Source organism: Urocitellus parryii, chromosome 10 (assembly GCF_045843805.1).
Source record: "Urocitellus parryii isolate mUroPar1 chromosome 10, mUroPar1.hap1, whole genome shotgun sequence".
NCBI classification, from domain to species: domain Eukaryota; kingdom Metazoa; phylum Chordata; class Mammalia; order Rodentia; family Sciuridae; genus Urocitellus; species Urocitellus parryii.
The window spans coordinates 27,483,012-27,502,262 of NC_135540.1; the positions used below are offsets into that span (position 1 = coordinate 27,483,012).

Genomic DNA, 19,251 nt, shown 5'->3' on the forward strand with positions numbered 1-19,251 from the left:
TTAATTGTAAGTATATCAATAATATGAAGAGATTGAGAAGCAATAGTCTGCTCAAGGTCATTTTTATATGCCTGCTTGTTTTTAAAAAAATCATTGTAATTTATACTTATGTAAAGAAATTTATTAGAAATTGAATTTATAGAAATTTAGCTGATGATATAATAAGCTCACTAATTTTATATTTTCAGAGAATGCTTTTGTGCAAAGTCTTTACTTTGAAGAAGTACTTTTTTTAAAGGAGTGTTTTCATGAAAGCAGAACTTAAAGAGTTGTTTTAGTGGTTTCTTTAGTGTTTTCTTTTTTAATGTTGCTGCGTGTTGAACCCAGGTCTTGTGCATGCTAGGCAAGTACTCTACCACTGAATTATACCCTACCTTCTCTTTCTTCAGTTTTTTAAAAAAAACTTATTTTTTATTAGATCTTTTTTTTTTTTTTTTTTTTTTTTTTGCAAGGGGGGAGGTACCAGGGATTGAAGTCAGGGACACTTGACCACTGAGCCACATTCCCAGCCTTATTTTGTATTTTACTTAGAGACGGGATCTCACTGAGTTACTTAGTGCCTCCATTTTGCTGAGGTTGGATTTGAACTTTCGATCCTCCTGCCTCCCTTCGTGGACGTGCCACCATGCCTGGCTTTTTATTAGATCTTTATAATTATACATAGTAGTTGGGTTCATCCCAACAAACTCAGACATGCAAGGAAGTCAATTTCCCTTCATGATTACCCATTTTCCTTTCCGACCCCCACCCTCTTTCTTTGGTTTTTAGTAAAAATATCTTGTACTATTTTGTAAAATTTAAAATTTCGTGAGAACTCAATGTAGTAAGCATTTGTTTTTTGAAACAAATAAGGTTATTTCATCATGAGAAGCTCTCAGTGTTGATGGTTTCTGAACCCTTTTAAACTGTGTTCAGGTGTTTATTTGTTTTGCCTTGGGACTCCAAGTTGCACTGTAATAACCTTTATTAGGGGAAGAATGGGTATAAGCCATAATGATGTCTGGTGTTTCTTGTTCAGACCCACAAAGTGAAGGAGATGTGATCTGAGGAGTTAGTTGAGGGCCTAACCTGGCAGTTTGGCGATATTAAGGAGGAGGAGGATAAGCTGTAGAGGTACTTTAAGGATTCTTGTTGTCTGTGATGAACAGTTGAAAACGGAAGTGTTACAAAGCTTCCTGGGTGCAGGGTATGGCAGCCCTGCACAGAGGCAGCTTTAAGTCAGTTTCCAGGGTAGGAACAGTGTCTGGGGTGTGAGAACTCTGCTTATTACAGCAGCCCGGGTCCACCACTTTGTTTTATGAAGAGCTTTTTTGAGGCATAGGCCAAGTTATGTGGGTGAAGAGCCTCGTGGTAGGTGAGCACCTGGGGCGGGGGTGGTGTGGTGGCCTAGGTTCCTGCCTGCATTCACCCGGATTCCTTCCCTCCATTTCCTCTGATCATCCAGACGTTAGTGCTGCAGTGAAGGAGAATGTGCCCGAGACTTAAAATACCTTGTTGAGCATTTTAAGGGAGATTCTGTGAAAGGAAGAAAAGAGAAAACGGTGAAGAGAGTTTTCTGACTTTTCAAGATTTTATATGCCCGCCTGTTTTTCAAAAAATCATTGTAATTTATACTTACGTAAAGAAATTTATTAGAAATTGAATTTATAGAAATTTAGCTGACGATATAATAAGCTCACTAGTTTCGTATTTTCAGAGAATGTTTTTGTGCAAAGTCTTTACTTTGAAGAAGAAATACAGGACTTCTCTGAAGAGTATATATTATAGTTTGGGAGACATAATAAAATGAATGGTAGTGTAGCTATATTAGAAGAACAATTCCAGTTCATAGGATCCTAATGTAATATATTTAGTCACGTAAAAAATGTGTTCAGTAGCCTAGAAGTTCTATAATCAATGCACGTGTGATCTATATAGATTTGCCACACTTGTTTTAATTAACCATATACGTTAGTTAATGGTCCTGGTAGCTAGAAGCATGTTGAAAGTATGTTTAAGGTCTTTGATTTGACAGGATTGCCAGTGTTCATATATTAATCATCTTTAGGTGATGCAGTTATGTTTATGGTTTTTAAAGTATAACCATTTTTCTTGTCATTTGAGTTCAATATGAATCTTGCAGGCAGGCATTGTCTGAATGTATCGTTTTCAAATATCTCTGTATTTGTGCATGTGCCACGAATGTGTTCCCCCATTTGTTGCTGAGAAGCAATCCTCGGCTCAAGGTCATTTTTTACTGGAAATGAAGAAATAAGTCTTCTGATTTCAAGCCAGCACTCCTTTCATTTTTCTTATTAGTAAGATGTAGGCTGTGATTGTGGAAGTATTGTATTTTGCTTGAAGTTAAAGAATTTCAATCAGAACAAACTTCTTGGGCTGGGCTAGGGCTGTAGCTCAGTGGTGGAGCGCTTCCCTCGCCTGTGTGAGGCCCTGGGTTGAATCCTCAGCACCACATTAAAATAATAATAATAATAATAATAAAATAAAATAAAGGCATTCTATCCATCTACAACTACCAAACAAAACAAAACAAAACACCTAGTCTAAATTCGAACACATTTAAAGTGAGTCAGGTTTTACCTTCTTCCAAACAGCATAAACTATAGTCATTAGAATAAAACTTTAGCTGGAGAGTTCTCTTCCTTGTTTCTTTCCTGCCCTAGTTCAGCTTTTGCTTTTGTTTATTTTGATGTTGATGTTGACCTTGGGCAAACCCCGTCCCTTCTTAAAGCTTTGGTTTTCCTCTGGGATTCAAAAGCAAAATGGTGTTACTCATTTGCCTTCTGCCTGCTTCTTAGGGCTTATTTTAAGGGTTAATATTCTGCTGGTCCTAGGAATTAAAAGCGCTAATCATTCTTAAGGGATTTTAGTCATTCTTTTGTAGTATTAAATTAATAGAGTATCTTCCAGTTGTCACTACTGAAGGAAATTCATATCCTCATAACACTTTTAAAAATAGAATAAAAAAAATAGAATAAAAATAGCAGCACGGTGGTGGTGAGATTCCAGCCAGCATTCTCTGTCTGCTGAGGCTTCTGGTAGGTGCAGGCACTAAGTGCCGTGGCGGGACTGTTTTGCAGTCTTAATTTCTAATGTGTTTTTCTGGTAGATATTTGCATTCTTTGAAACCAAAACCTTGAGTTTCAATTATGTGAATAGTATATAAAACTTTGAGGAGAACAATGAATAATTTTGCTGACTGATGCATATTATTTACTTAAAGACTACCATGGAAGTCCTTATTTACTTGATTTAATCACAGGGAGAAAAGCCAATATAGGCTCAGGACTCTGAGATAGGGCTTTCAGAGGTGACCCTTTATGGTAGCGTAAAAGGGGGAAAAATTTAAGTTGTATTATTTAAGAACACCCAAAGAATCAAGGTTTTAGTCCTGACACTCAGGTGCATATTATATATAACTGAAGGTAAAAACTTATGGTTTAAAATGAACATTTGATGCAGTAAGTTTTTCATTAAGCTGACTGATTAAAAATAGGAGTGAAAGCTTGAAGAAAAATTCCAAAGATTTGATATTAGTAATACAGTATTTTAGAAATCCTGAGGATTCAACCCAGTGCCTCACACATGAGGCACATGAGGTAAACATCATGCATTTAATTTTCCTAAATAACACAGTTTTAATATTAGAGAAGTTGGAAGAAAATCAGAGAAATATGTAAGCATAATGACTTTGAATTTTTTTGCTTAGATGAAGTATCATCTTATTTCTGGGCCATCCTAATGGGAACTGCTTGAGTCTCTGCCACTGAGAAGTGACAGCAATGAACTTTTTCCATTATAACCTAACTGAACTGGAGGGAACTTGGCATGGATAGTAGGAATCGCGTGGGCGGTGGGTCCAGGGGGTGGGCCAGAGACCTGTTGCCTTCTTGTGGTTCCCATGTTGGCGGGGATGAGAGCTGCTGAAAAGAGCTGATGTGAAGACTTGGTCAGGGGTGGATTCACGACAGAGCCGGAATCCTCCCTGGGAGACTGGTAGAAAGTTGTGAAATTATGCATTAAACCTTTTTGTTTGTCCTTTTGGAGGAGGGTGGAGCCAAAGCTCTGATCTGAGTGTTCTAAAAGGCTCATAATTTAAGTGGGTAAGAACCACGACTGTAAAGTGCTGCCGGGTTTTCATTTTTTCAGAAGACCAGCTAGCTATAAGCAATAATTAAAATTTTATTTTATGAGACCTAATAAAATAGTCTTTTTTTGTGAGTTGACAATGCAATCCCCCAGAAAAGCCTCTTTAAATTTATTACTCGCAGAATAAACCTAAGAAAATAGGGGTTTTCTATGAATACGGTTTCTTACCTAACCATACTTCATTTGAACGAGAGACCCTGGACTGAGAAATGCTATTATGTGCCAAGTGTGTTTTTTTAAACAAGCATTTAATGACCTAGATGTGTTGGACTCTTCCAACAGAAACCAGTGGGGTATTACTGTGGGTTGACCTACCGCAACGTTTTGTTTCTATATAATTTTTTTTAACTATTGTGAATTGAATATTTTATTACTGACAGAATTCAGTCATTGTCCTTAACTTTGTAATGAACATCAACAACTTTCTGTGTTTAAAAATGTGTGGGCTGGGAGGGTAGCTCAGTGGTAGACCATGTGCTTTGCATGTGTGAGGCCCTGGGTTCCACCCCCAGCAGCAAAAAATTTTTTAAAAAAATTATGTGTATATATATAAAAATATAATTATGTATATGCATCTGTGTAGGAATATGGATAACCATACATTGCTTTTTCTCTTTGTTTACCCTCAGATTCCTGGGGCATCCTGCAGCAAAGATTCTCCATGCTTACAACCCTAGTAGGGACAGTGAGGTCGTGGTGAATTCAGTGTTTACAGCTGCTAGACATTTCCATGTGCCTCCTGTTCATTGCAGGGTGAGTGTTGATGTGCTCCTGGAAACTGCTCTGTGGCAGGCTGCCAGCTTCTCTTGCTTTCTTTGGCCTCAAGTTTTAACTTTCTGCTCCCTGTCTCCCCTTTTTCTGCTACCCAAACTTTTTCCTTCTGTGTGTTTGCTTTAGCATGTATTTTTGCAGTTGTTCAACAATTTCCTGATTTTGGTGGCTCTGCATACTTCCAGTGCGGGGGGAGGGGGTGGTGGGATGTTTAAAGAAACCAGGGAGTAACATGACTTTCTCTTGATTAAAGAAAGATTGTTGTTTGTCTTGAAATTTCGACAAATACTGAGACATTTAGTAACATAGATTTATAGTCATGACCTCCACCCTTCTCAAACCCACTAAGAAAGATAGAACTTCTTCCTAAATGTAAGATTAAAAGGTAGCAAATGGCTCCTTATAAAGCTCACTTACACTATAAACACAAACCTCAAAAACCTAATCCTCTAATTTTTTTTTAGTGATTTTTAACTTTCAATGAAGATCCTTTCAATGAAGGGTGCTAGTAAGTTTTTACCTGTTTGCTTACTCTGTCTTCTCAAAATTAGGAATTTTTTTTTTCTCCAAAATACTGGAATTAAAGAAACATTAAAGGGGAAGCCCAGTGTTTGGTTTATGGCAGTTTGACCAGGTAAAGATTGTCCCTGATTTTTATCACAATGGTGTGTTTGTACAGTGGCTATTCTCTGTATTTAAGTAGAGAGCTAACTATCTGTCAGAGAGTTAAGCATGTGCATGTAGAAGAGAAGGAAAAGGGAAAGTGTGAGACCTGTGACTCCAAACTCTCTTGCTCTAAGTCCTCAGTATGTTCTTAGGTTGTTGGACGTTGGTCTGTTTGGGGATGCTCGGGGATTCATGATACTAAGTCAAGGGTAATGGAAGTTGTCAAAAGCCTGTGAAAGATAAGTTATCACACAAGATCATTCCGAATGGCTAATTAGGGTGGGTGCCTTTCTTTCAGGTAATTCCAGCGATGGGGAAAACTTCCTTCAGAATTATTTTCTTACCTACTGAAGAAGGAAGCATCGAAAGTTCTTTATTTATTAATACCTCTTCATACGGAGTCCTTTCCTATCATGTAAGTAACTTTTCCTTTGCCCCATAATTTGGTTGTTGACTTAACTAGAGTGATATGGATATTTTCCAAGAGGCTTTTGGAAACTTTGCCACCTGATTTATGTCATCAAAATACAAGTGTATTAGTGATGTTAAGTTCATCAGCTTCCACCTTCTTGCCTTGCTTGCCATGGTTGACTGTCCTTAGGACAGCCACAGAGCTGGAACCCTCTGTGGATCTTTGAAGGGCATGGATGAAATCTACTATACCTAGTTTTCTGTATAAAATACTTCAGGCTCTCATTGCACCAGCAGGTCAGAGGGAGGGACCTCTGAGGGTGACTCTGGTGGCTTTGCCTGGTGGCTTTGCCAAGGTCTCGTCCTTGGCTTCAGGATATTACAAGTTGGGAGACCTTTGTGTGTACTTGCAGATTCTTTCCCACTGAGCACGATGTTCACACCACTATTCACACCAAGGTACTAGGAAGGGTGCATGAAGAGTCCTGTGGCTGTTCATAGGCATGGTGAGGAATTTTCACCTCTAGTATAGTACCTGTGACATCTTTAACAGGTTGTGGCTTCAGGTAACCTAAGTGGTTCTTATCATTTCTATGGAACATGTGATAGCACATCAAAAGAGTTGTCTACTTCTAAAAAGACTTTCTTATAAGGAGGAACAATCAATTTAAACATAACATTAAATACAACATTCATTGTGTTTTGTGGGGTTTTGTTTTGGGTAGAGGTATTAGGGATTGAACCCAGGGGCACTTAACCCCTGAGCCACATCCCCAGCCCTTTTTTATTTATTTATTTTTGGAGACAGGGTCTCACTAAGTTGCTGAGGGCCTGGCTGAGTTGCTGAGGCTGGCTTTGAACTTGTGATCCTCCTGCCTCAGCCTCTGAATTGCTGGGATTACAGGTGTGCCCTGCTCTTTTTTTTTTTTTTTTGTAGATAAATATAAAGACCATGGTGATGAATATAGATTTCCTTTGAGGAGGAGGTATTTTAGCATTATGACCAGTGTGTTTTTCAAGTGTAACAAAGGAGGGCTTCTCTCTCTCTCTTTCTGCAGGTTTCTGGAATTGGCACTCGCAGAATCTCTACTGAAGGGTCTGCAGAGCAGCTACCAAATGCGTACTTTCTGCTGCCACAGGTCCAGAGCATTCAGCTTTCACAAACACAGGTCATTTTAAAAGATTAACTTTGAACAAGCTTTGTAGCCTTCTCCACTTATAAGTCTTTGACAGCCAGAGTATGTGTGTGTGTATATATATGTTTTTTACATAATCAGATTCAGGTTTTTACTATTTTCTGCTTTTTGAATGGTCCTTAAATATGGAAATAATGTATATATAGGTAAAGTGTCAGTGGAAAGAATCCACATACTATGCTACCACTTTTTTTTTTCTTCTTTTTTGAACCTTGGGGATTAAACCGAGGTCCTTGCACATGCTAGACAAATGCTCTACCGTGAGCTCCATCCCCAGCCCTACCTACTCTCTTTCATGACTGGGTTGAGATTCTGCAGTTTGCTTAATAATGTTGATGGCCATTTGAAAGGTTTCCAGTTTTCATAATTATTACCATTAAGCCATGTACCTAAGTTTCTTTATTTCCCTTTTGGATCATCTGTTTCCTTGGAGCATATTTCATAAAGAAGAGCGATTCTGTAGTTGGACTATGAACTGTTTTATAGAGCTTGTTAAATCTTGCTGGTTGCTTTTCAGGAAGACAGCCACCAGGGTCAGCAGGAATGACGTGCCTGCAGACTGTCTTGCTGCATTAGGCCTGCCTGGATGTGGCTGAGTGGAAAGAAACAGTTTTGATATTTTAGTAGGCACTTAATGAAAACTTAAAATTCTTTTACTGTGTATTTCACTGGTAGCTTATAGTACTAGACACTGTTTTTCTTTGACTATATTTCCTTGTAAAAATGTGTAACATTTGAAATTGAAAAAAAAAACACCTTTGGAACTAATATATTATGAACCTTACCTACCCTTTCTTTCTGATTGGCAAATAAAAAGCATTGCTCAGAAATTATTGTGAGTAATGCCAGTATCTGAGGCTTTTAGTCATTCACCAGTTTTATTGAGTCTCTGCAGTGTGCTAGGCTTTGGGAGCTTACATTGTAGTGGTGGAGGCTAACATAGTTAAGTCACCTGTAATGTTTTTTGTGTGTCTGGGAGCTTCATAACCAAACAGATGATTGATGGGGATTTTTAATCTTATTTTAATATTAATACCATCCTTCCATGATCTTAAACAAAATTTTTTTTTCTTTCCCCCTTGTTTTGAGATGGAGTCTTACTAGTAGGCTGCCTCAAACTCCTGGACTCGAGAGAATCCCCTTCCTTAGCCTTGTGAGTAGCTAGGGCTCCAGGCACATGCCACTGCACTTGGCTTATGGCATAATTCTTTTAATTTACAGATTTGGATTTGGTTAAGTCCTAAAGTCAGTGGGGGATGTATTGAAAGATTATAAGCATTCTACATTATAATGTGATTTGACTGGTGTTTTTAGAAAAGGGGTTGGAAAGGGCTAGAGTAAGTCGAATCTGAATATGATGGCTGCGTAAGCTTCAGCAAGTGAACAGTTTTAGCCCTGTCTTGGGGCTGTTCTTCAGCATAGGGGGTAGCTAAGAATGACCAGGTTTCTCTGGTGATGGACAGTTATTTGGATTTTTGAGTGCCGGATGCCCTATTAGTGGTGCCTTAAGTATTGAAGTGGAGACCAGTGTACAGATTACCTTAGTGGGGGTTAATTGAAGAGTATGTGGAATGGAGGGGGAAGGGAAGCTGACCCTGCAGGACTCAAGGAGCAGCTTGCCCCTGATCTACTCTACCTGGCGGATTGTTTGCTTCCTGTGGTGTCCCCTGCCTTTTCCTGGCCAACCGTAAAGGCCCCTTATCTGCTCTGCCAGTGTCTTCTTTGGCTCTATCCTGTGTCTGTCCCTAAAGTGCATTTCTGTAGGTCTTCCTGTGGCTCTAAAGCATGTGTGTGGGGGGGAGGTGGGGGGCTGGCTGCTTCTTGCAAGGCCCTACCCGTAGTGGGGTCTTGCACCCAGGGCCCTGGTGCACGCATAGGCGTAGGCTCTACCACTGGAGCCACCTGCAGGCCCTGGCTGCTGTCCCTTCAGCCTGGTTGCACACCAGTCCCTTGCTTCTTACCTTACATCTCACTAGCCATCCTCTGCTGCACGTGAGTTGCCCTTCTGCCACCGGCCTTTGAATCTGTGGGTTCCTCAAGTCCCCTCCCTCCTTTTCTCCAACTTTACCCTGATTTCATCGTCCCTTTTTCAGCTCAGGCTTGAGGTTTTCAGGGACTTGTGCCCTCTTACAGCACAAGTGCTTTGTCAAGGTGTCCTAGAACTGTGTTCCTTCCCCTGAGAAGACTTATCTCCCTTCGGTAATCACATGCCCACATGATGTGATTACTGCTCTTTGCTTCACTCCTGGGCCATCTGATTCCGCCTTGGGCTCCCCTGGGCCTCACCCAGTAGGCGTTGGCTCCAAGGTCACTCTGTGGTTATCTGCAGGGGAACAGCTTTCGTTTGCTCCCTGCCCTGTGGCCTGCCTTGCTGGCTGATGACTTAGCTTTTTTTAATCTGTGTTTCTGCTTTAGCAAATGCAGGTTGAGCATCCCTAAACAAAAAATCTCAAATCCAGCGTGCTTCGAAATCTGTATTTTTTGAGTGCCAGCCTGAGGCTACAGTGGAAAAGTCCACAAAACTCATGTACACTAAAAATATTGTATGGAATTATGTAAGGTATATATGAAACATAAATGAATTCTGTGTTTAGACTTGGATCTGGTCCCCAAGACATCTTATCATGGATATGAGAATATTCCAAAATCTGGAAAGAGCCCTAATCCAAAACACATCTGGTCCAAAGCTTGTTAGATAGGGAAATTTAACTTGTACCAAACTCTTCATTTCTTTTTTGCATTTTATTTTTAACAACCTTATTGAGGTATAATTCACACACCATAAAATCCACCCATTTAAAGACTACGAGTGGTTTTTCAGTATATTTGCAGAGTTGTGCAATTATCGCCACTGTCGAACTTTAGAACATTTTCATTGCCTCAGTCCCTGGCAACCACTAATTTATTTTTTTTTGTCTTTGTGAATTTGTCTGTTCTGGACATTTCATATAAAGGAAATGTGTGATCTTTTGGGATTAGCTTTCATCCATGCTTTTCATCCTTTTTGTTGCCAAATATTATTATTGTATAGACATACGTATTTTGTTTAACCATTCATCATCTGGTGGACACTTGGTTGCTTTCTACTTTGGGGCTATTCCAAATAATGTTGCTTTGAACTTTTATTTGTAAATTCATCTGGACATGTCTTTTTTATTCTCTTGGGCGTATTCTTAGCAGTGGAATTTTGCTGGGTTGTGCATTTTTAGGAACTATCAAACCGTTTTCTGAAATGTGTACATCATTTACATCCCACCAGCAACGTGTGAGGTTTTCGGTTTTTCTACAACTTTGCCAGCACTTTTTATCTTCTGTTTTTGTTGCTGTGCTAAGAATTGAACCTAGGGCTTCACACACATTAGCTAAGCCCTCTACCACAGAGGTGCATCCCCAGCACAGTTTTTTTTCTTTTTTTAAACATTTTTTTAATAGACATTCTGGTGAGCATGAAGCTGGTGGCTCATGTGGGTTAGATTAGCATTCCCAGTGGCTAATGACATTGACCTTTTTCATGTGTTCTTTGACCATTTACACATCTTCTTTGGGGTATTTGTTCATATCCTTTGCCCATTTTTAAATTGTGTTTTCTATTGTTAAGAAGTAAGAGTTTTTTATCCTGGATATTGGACCTTTATCAAATACATGATATTCAAATATTTTCTCCCATTTTGTAGGTTGTGTTTTCATTTTCTTGATGGTATCCGTTGAAGGACAAAAGGCTTAAATTTTGATGAAGTTCAGTTTGTCTGTTTTTCTTCTTTGGTTACTTGTATTTTTAGTATCATATCTAGAAAACCTAAGGTTATGAAGATTTATTCCTGTGTTTTCCTGTAAGAGCTTTATAGTTTATATTTAGGGTTGTGACCCTCTTAGGATCCATATTCATTGTTTTGCACATCAATACCAATAGTCATGGCACCATTTTTGAATAAGAGCATTCTTCCCCTCCATGAATTTTCTTGGTGACCATTATTGGCCCCTGTCATCCTTTGCTCCATTCCTAGCTGTCGATTTTGTCCTTCATTTTTCATGATGCCAGGATTTATGGGTTCAGTCGTTTTCTAAGGCTGACTCTAGGGGACGTGGCTGTACATCATCCTTCAGTCAACAAATCCTTACTGAACACTATTTCTTAAGTATGCCAATAAATGATAGGGCATGCTCCTGTGATGTTACAGTGTAGACTACATTTCTGAATTTCAAGATAAAACTCAACTTTTTGGACCAATCTTTTGTTAGAAGCTAGCATTTAAAAATTAGAAACTAATATTTGAAAAATTTAAAAATGTCTCTTAGAAAGTAATTATCTCAATTTCTTGCATTTTAATTATGACAGAGAAAACATAAATTTTAAGTCTTTTAAGCTTTCTTGTCCCTAAAAACATAAACCTATAAGATTTAAACTTAATAATGATGACCTTCTTAAAAAAAATCCTAACTATAATATTTTTTGCATCTAAGTTGCATACTTCCTAGTGTTTCTTGCTGTTTAACGTGGCAGTAAGGTTAAGTTCCCTTGAGAGGGGGAAGTCTTTATTTTGAGTGCCTCCTTAGGTCCACATGAAGAGAAACAACTTTATTTTGTTGAGGAATAAAGTTTGAAGTTGAGGGAAGAAATAAAATTGTTTTATGTGTTTGTCAGTTGAGTCATGAAAAAACAGAGTAAGAAGGTCATAGTAATTTGAAAGTATTTGTAGTGAAACAGTGGGGTTATGTAAGTTTGTTTTTTTGTGTGTGTTTGTTTTGTTTTTATGGTACATAGGTAAAAAGTGCAGGATGGTTATGTGTTCAGGTCTGCCTTGCGTTTAGTTCTAAACTGAGTAAGATTTTAGTGTATTCATTGAGTATTAAAAATTTTAAAATAATCTGACTTAAATATAGTCAGAAGAATAAAAAGTATCCCTGAACAGAGTTTGAAACAGTAAAGCCTCCAAAATTTGCAGGTGTTGTTTGACTCTTCCATCTGTCAAATACAGATCAGAGACGCACACACAGCAGGAATATTTCATAACACTGTGAGCATGGATGAGAAAATGGCAGATGTGCTTGATGCGTGCGGTATATTAAAGATGCATAATTCAAAAGGCCTCTTTAAGATGGTTATGAGCTGTTTGAAAACATGAAAGCAGCTTGTGTTGTCAGAATAATCACCGAAGGTATCAGAAGTTTTGCTCCTGCAAACCCAGCAGTGTCCCATCAGAGGAAATGAAATAAAAAATAGAAAGCAGGTGCATACCTTAGTGCAGAGTTGTGATGTATGTGCGCTAAGCCTAAGGAGGCGGAAGCAGGGTTTGGTTATGAAACAGGTGATGAGTGGTTGGGACCTGAGACCAGTGCCTGGAACCTAAGTGCTCAGAGGAAGGCTGTTTATTGCCTGGCCTGCACTTGAATATCAGCTTCTTAGTGCAGGGGTTTTGTTTTGATCTCTGACTGGCACTTGGTGGGTGCTCAGTTAATATGCATTGGCATGAACAAATAGAAGTTCTTATATATCAAGGGACAGACAGTTCTTATCAAATCAGTTATAAAGCATGGAATATACATAATTTCATGGAGGCTTTAGAGAGATCGTTAGAATAAATAAGTCGCCGGGGGAGGGGGGGGTGATCTCTAACTTCCAGGTTCAGTTTCATGAGCATAAAATTTATGTCCATACCAAAGACAGTGGGGCCATATTGGGTTTCTCAGATAATGTGGGATTACTATAGCCCATTCATTATACTGCCTTAAAATTGTTTCCTAAGGTTATAACTGGAAATTTTATGTAATCAGAACACCTTGGCTCTATTACCCTTGCAACTTGCTACAAACTACCTCCTGTGGATACTCAGGACCTGCCCAACGAGTTCTCGTATTTCTTAACCTGTTAAAAGAGTTAGAGATCTATGGCAAAAATCAGGTTTAAAAATGCCTAGAATCACATCATTAAAAAAAAAAATAAATAAATAAAAAAATGCCTAGAAATCATTATGGGTGTTTTTTCAGGGATACAGACTGGAGGAAAAGTTCATTGCTAATTTCATACCTGAGTCTGTGTGAGTTGGGCCTGTGTTCCTTCCGCCAGGCCGCACTGCCTGCTGCTGGAAGTGTCAAGTGAGCCTGCCAACCCCCGTTGTGGAGCTGAAATGAAGTCACAGAGTGTGGCTTTCCTAATGCATTCTGAAGAGGATGTCCTGTCTTTTGTTCTCCTTTTCTGAAAGAGCATATATAGAGAAATGGTCAAGTGAACTAAGTTCCTTTTACCTTATTAGAAAGGAAAAAACATTTTAAATGTTTATGATATCATATAGATTGTGATGAATTCTGCTTTCTTAGTATGAATCCTAAATTTAATGTCCCAATTTTTTTTCAGAATAACAAAAAAAAAAAATTGTCCCTCTTATAAGCTGAACTAGGGTGTCAGTGAATAATGACTAAGAATATGCAATTTTGTTTTGCATTACGGGCTCCTTTTGGTCCCTCTCGTTTCTATATTTTAACCCATTCATATCTAATTTTTTTTCCTGCTAAATTCTGTTGAATTTAATGTCTTACTCTCTTCTGAAAACAAGAGTGTATGTGTGACTTGTCTATGGTCTTGCTGGCCCCATTTTTAAAAAAATAGGAACCACTGGGTTCTGTGGAGAGGAGAGGGTGTGCGTTTTCACTGATTGTCATAGATGTGACCCTGGGATTGGGAGGACGTGGGTCTGAGTGTCGGAGCAGGTGGTGAAGAAGTTGTGCCTTTGGGAGGGATTAGATCCAGGAGGACAGAGCTAACCTGATGGGATTACTGTCCTAATGAAGGAGACCTGAGGGAGCTTGCTCCTCACACCTTTTTGACACATAGGAGCTGCCATCTGTGAGGAATAGCCCCCACCCCCCAGAGACACTGAAATTCTTGTCACTTGATCTTGATCTTGAACTTCCCGGCCTCCAATACCATGAATGATAAAGTTCTGTTATTAATAAATTCCCCAGTCTAGCCAGGTGTGGTAGCACACATGTTTAAACCCAGTAGCTCAGTAACCTGAGGCAGGAGGATCACATGTTCAAGGCCAGCCTGGGAAACTTAGCAAGACCCTGTCTCAAAATGTAAATAAAAGTCAACCAATCGCTTGGGCTGGGGGTGTAGTTCAGTGGTGGAGCATCCCTGGGCTAAATCCCCGTACCTGTTCTTCCCTGCTCCCCGCTTGCCACCCCCTACACAAAAATTACCCAGTCTGGGGTATTTTGTTATAGCAGCCCACATGGACTAAGATGGTTGCTTTTTTCTTTTTAAACCCTTTTCCTGGATCTTTCTGATTCATTGTTTTAACCTCCATAAAGGGAGAATTCCTAGTGGATGCTCCAGTGGGTCTGAATGAGAATCAGCAGTTTCTTTGCTTTTGCTGCGTCTTGTCCTCACTTGTCACCTGGGTTATTCTCCCTCTCATGCTTTATCTGTTCCGGTCCACGTGTCATTTGCTGTTGCTACTGTCTTGTTAAACACAGCTGGTCATTATTTTCCTGGTCATGGGATTAGCTGGATCCCCTCTTGCTTTCAGGATGAAAATCCAGGCTCCTCAGCTGAGCATGCGAGGCCCTTCAGAATCTGGGTCCAGCTTCTCTGCTGTCTCAGAGCTCTGCCCTTTTCTTCTGGCCTCCAGCATCAAAGGTTTTGTCCTTCCCAGGACATTGCCACCCTCTTTTTTTTCAGACTCACCCTCATGAGCTTTTAGCTCACGGTGAGTCTCCTCCTGGTTCCATCCTTCAAGACCCAGTTCGGCCACCAGCTCCTCTGGATCCTTCCCATGTCCCCAGGCAGGCCTGCGCCCGGCCTTCGTGGCCCTGGCTTCACACCCTGCTGTGGCACTGGGTGCTGGTGCCCTCTCCTGCTTTTCCAGCAGGTTCTCTGAGTCAAGGCCTGCTTCTTTTTCATTTTTACAACCTTCCTATCAGCTCTGAGTTTAGTACATGAAGGTCCCAGGAGTTTTAAATAGATAAGATGAGTCCACGGGAATCTGAGTTGAGATTCCCAAATAGCTCATCTACCCGGTTGTAACCTCTGAGATTTGTAGAACTTCACCTTTTCCCCACATCAACCGGTTTGACCTTCAGCAGATTTACTACCGGGGCAGGTGGCATAATTCTTAGATTAGAAATTGTAGAATGGACTTAGAGTTTAAGTTACTGGGAAGTAGAGGTCAAGAGCAGAGCCAAGATTGGCGGTTCCAGCTCTGAGAGCTTTTACATTTTCCCCAAGTATCCTAATGATTTTCATATCCATTGACGTAGTCATTCATGGTCCAAAAAGGTAAATGCAAGTAAAATGTTCTTTGTAGCATTTTCATTATGGTAAAATTGCAGAGCCATCTTGAAGGCCTAGCATTAGAAAAAGGATTTGATCAATTTGAGTTATCAACATGGCAGAATATTAAGTAGTTCTTCCAACGTACAATTATGGTTCCCTCAGGGAGAGGTCTGACGAGTGGGTAGTACACAAAATAGAGTTGTCCTGTAAACACATGGTGGGCTATAGTTGTGTTTAGCTCATGAGAAAGCAAAACTTACTTTTTAGTATTTTCTTCAGTGCTTTGTTGGATCTATGCTACTGAGATTTGGTTTATTTGAGCCAAAGAGAATATTTGAAATGGCCATTGTCTCAGAATCTGGCATATAGGTTCACGAGCCAAAGTGTGCCTGAGAGATTAAAAAAATGTGAATTATCTTTATTGAAATCATCGTTATTGTTTAGAATGCACTTATAAGACAATGTGGGAAACCTAGAGAAATTTTAAAGTTAGTGGGAAATGTCTGACACACAGTTCTATAAAATAAAGGTAGTTTTGTGTGTGTGGGGGGCATGGTATCATATTATTGAATTGCTAAAAGAGTTTATCTTTTCAAGATTATAAGAAATTATGAGACTATAAAATAAAAAGGAAAACCCAGAGAAATGAAAATTAGGGGAGAATGGAAAAGCAGAAGGGTGGTTGGGTTGAACACATGCGGTTTGCTTTTGTGGGAACACCACACTGAACCCCATGACGTGTATGATTAATACATGTTTTTTTTTTTTTTTTTTTTTTTTTTAATAAACCCAAGACCACAGTCACATTAGGCAAAAGTCACCATGATTAATGTTTTGTGATCTCCTTTTTGAAGTTTCTGACTTGTGTGGATGAGGGATTCTGTCCCCCACCTTGGGATCATGTTACTGGATTGTGTAAAGGAGAGATTATCTCTGGATATTCTGTGTGATACCCAGTACGTTTCAGACCAGGAGTCCCTAACCTTTGAAACTGGCATGGCCTTTGCTTTTGGGGGGTGATGTCAAACCCTTAATGCCTGCCAGGGACAAGTGTAGGCAGGGCCTGCTGGAACCCGGAGCCTGCCAGGTTTGTGGGGAGGGTGGCCTGAGTCGTTATCTGCAACTTGCCTTCACAGGTGCTGATTTGTCAATAAAACGTGGCAATCAGGAAGGCAGGCAGTAAGATCAGGAGGAGCGCACGGAACTCTTCCAGTGACCATTTGACAGAGGAGAAGTGGGAAGGGGCACATTTCTCCCTAACAGATAAATGGCAGAAGTTCAGTATAGGGTTTGGAGATGGAAAATAGAGCCCAGGGAAAGGTTAGGGGCTCTGTAACTGTGCTCTTTGCCTCAGTGTCTGGCAGCACGCCGTTCCATAGAATGAAGGTGTGATAGCTGAGAGTCCCCACAGATGCGGGGCATCATAATGTATCGAATAAGAAGTCACGTGATCTTCTTTCCATGAAAATGACAGGCTGTCAAACTCTGGAAAATCATTACTATATTTTGGTGAATATATACTATTACTTAATTTCCCCTGTCAACCTGCCTCTGAATCTAGCTCTTAAAAAAAAAAAAAGAGAGAGACTTTGCTTAAGTGTTTAAAGTCTTTTTCCCATTACAACCTCAAATGGGAATGTTCTATGGAATGAGAACTTGGGGAGAAGAAAGCCAAGAGAGTGGGGTGGGTTGGTGGAAGGAAGATAGTGTGGCTGGCGTAGGCTCTCGAAAGAGAGGAACGCCGGCTGTGTGGCTGTGGGTGCTCTTCTTCCCTCCTCCTCCATGTTTGTTTTAGTATGCGAAATGTCTTCACTCCCCATCTTTCTCCTTTTTACTTCTTCAAAATCAATTTTCTTTTTACAATGTCACCCGGTTTCCTGGTCCCTCTTTTAACTCAATGGCCTCTTGGGGAGAATTGATGGCTACTTACTGAAAACCTTGAGAGAGCCCTGTTGTAGCAAGTACAGGTTGAATATCTTTTATCCAAAAATCTATAATCTGAAATGTTTGGGATGCTGCCATGGTGCCTGTGTTTAGAAATTTTCATACCTGACTGCCTGTGATAGGTTGCAGTTACAAATTCAGTGACACTACAAATGTTACATCAGATTACCTTCAGGCTGTGTGTATAAAGTGTACTTGAAGCATAAATCCATTTTGTGTTTAAACTTGGGTCCCATTTCCAATATATCATGTTGCGTATATGCAAATATTCCAAAATCTGAAAAAAAAAAACCCTGAAATTCAAAACACTCTTAGTATCAAGCATTTTAGATAAGGGCGAGTTGTGCATAAAACCAACAGCTCTTATTTTTTTGTGTATGTTTCCTTTACTAGTCTGTAAGTGCTAACAGGCATCATTCTTTAAGCAATATTTATTTTCCCGCTAACTGGCAGATTCTGACAATATAATGTATTAAATTGATTGATAATTGAATGATAATTGAATTCATTAGCAAGTTGATAATTGAATAAATTAACCTTTTAAAGGAAACATTAAAACTGAAATTATGAGACGCATATCTCCCATTGACTTCTTGCAAACATTCATTATATTAGAATATTCTAGCATCTTCTGTTAGAAGACTTAAAGATGCCCAATCAATACTTCTCTTCCTGGTATAGAAGGAAGACCAAATTTTGAATCAGTGGATATTGTAAAGATCAGCAGTTAGAGAACTAAAACCACCTTTATGTTACTGATATAAACTATGTTCTCCTGTGTCAGCTGAGGTAAGGCCCAGTGGTTACTACCTCTCTGTCCCCCGAGGTCACACCTTGCGCTCCACTGGAAGGAGGCTTGGGTCTGAAGGAGAAACCCTTATCCAGGGTGTAGAGAGAAGCAGGAAGGAAAGCTCCTCCTCCCGCAGCCCCCAGCTCCCTTCCTGCAGCCGGGGGGCCTTGTCTGTAGCCCACTAAGTAGGAAACCCCTTGCCTCCAGGGGCAAAGGAGGCCCAGAAAGCTCTGAAATGGATTAGATCAATTCAGTCATAATCTGCTACAAGGCCATTCACTTCCGTGTCTGTTTCCCATCATAATGTCAGCTATGATCCATCCAATACAGCTCACCAGAGATTTCATGGTGGGATCAAGTCACAAAGTTAAGATACTGCAGTGAAAATCACCAGCCTGGTAGAGATGGCCCATCACAGGGAGGCAGAGAGGTCGTGAATGAGAAGACGAATCCCAAACCTGACACCTGAGGAATAATCTTGGAGCTGAGTGACCTTGGCCCAGTTACCTCGCCTCCTTGTATTTCAGTTTATCCATAAGATAGATAATAATAGCACTTGCGGAGAGGGTTGCTGCAGCTAGTGAATGAATGAATTCATATAAAGAGCTTGGAACTAATGCTCGGCACATAGCTAAACGCATTCATCACAACTTCAGGAAAAGTTTTTGAATATAAACCCTTTCCTATTATGAAACTCTCAGGAGTTATTTAAAATTCAGATTCAGTTCCCCTGGCAAGGCATGAAAGTTCAGGGCGGTAGACCCATATCAAATTATCCTGGCGGGTGTTAGCATTCCGCTGATGTTGTTGTCCTGTCTTGTTTTCTTTGTTGTAGCTCCAGAGGTCTCCTCACCTGGGGGCAGCTGGGGTGGTGCCTTCAGCAAGCTGCATGCTGGCTCACTCTCACTAGAATGCGTGTGGTTTCCTCCGGGTTCCAGCAGTTCTAGTAGTTCAGTAGTAAGACTCCTGAGCCTCACTTGATTCTAGAATCTAAAGAAGACACCCTGGAGTATCAGAGTGTCGACCTGAAATCTGCCTCAGCTCTCCAGGTG

At 40.0% G+C, this 19,251-nt stretch overlaps 1 protein-coding gene across 8 annotated transcripts in view; it reads left to right on the forward strand.

Moving 5' to 3' along the window:
- The window catches only part of Tmem131l (transmembrane 131 like), a 166,018-nt gene that overhangs the window by 78,715 nt on the left and 68,052 nt on the right, over positions 1-19,251 (forward strand). For 6 of the 8 annotated variants that reach the window (XM_026384757.2, XM_026384760.2, XM_026384761.2 and 3 more), the window contains 3 exons: positions 4,779-4,902; positions 5,885-6,001; positions 7,056-7,166. In XM_026384757.2, coding sequence (XP_026240542.2) covers positions 4,779-4,902; positions 5,885-6,001; positions 7,056-7,166 — 352 coding nt within the window. Of the gene's footprint in view, positions 1-4,778; positions 4,903-5,884; positions 6,002-7,055; positions 7,167-18,991; positions 19,249-19,251 lie in introns of those variants that run through there. The other 2 variants (XM_026384763.2, XM_026384766.2) reach the window with 1 other exon arrangement.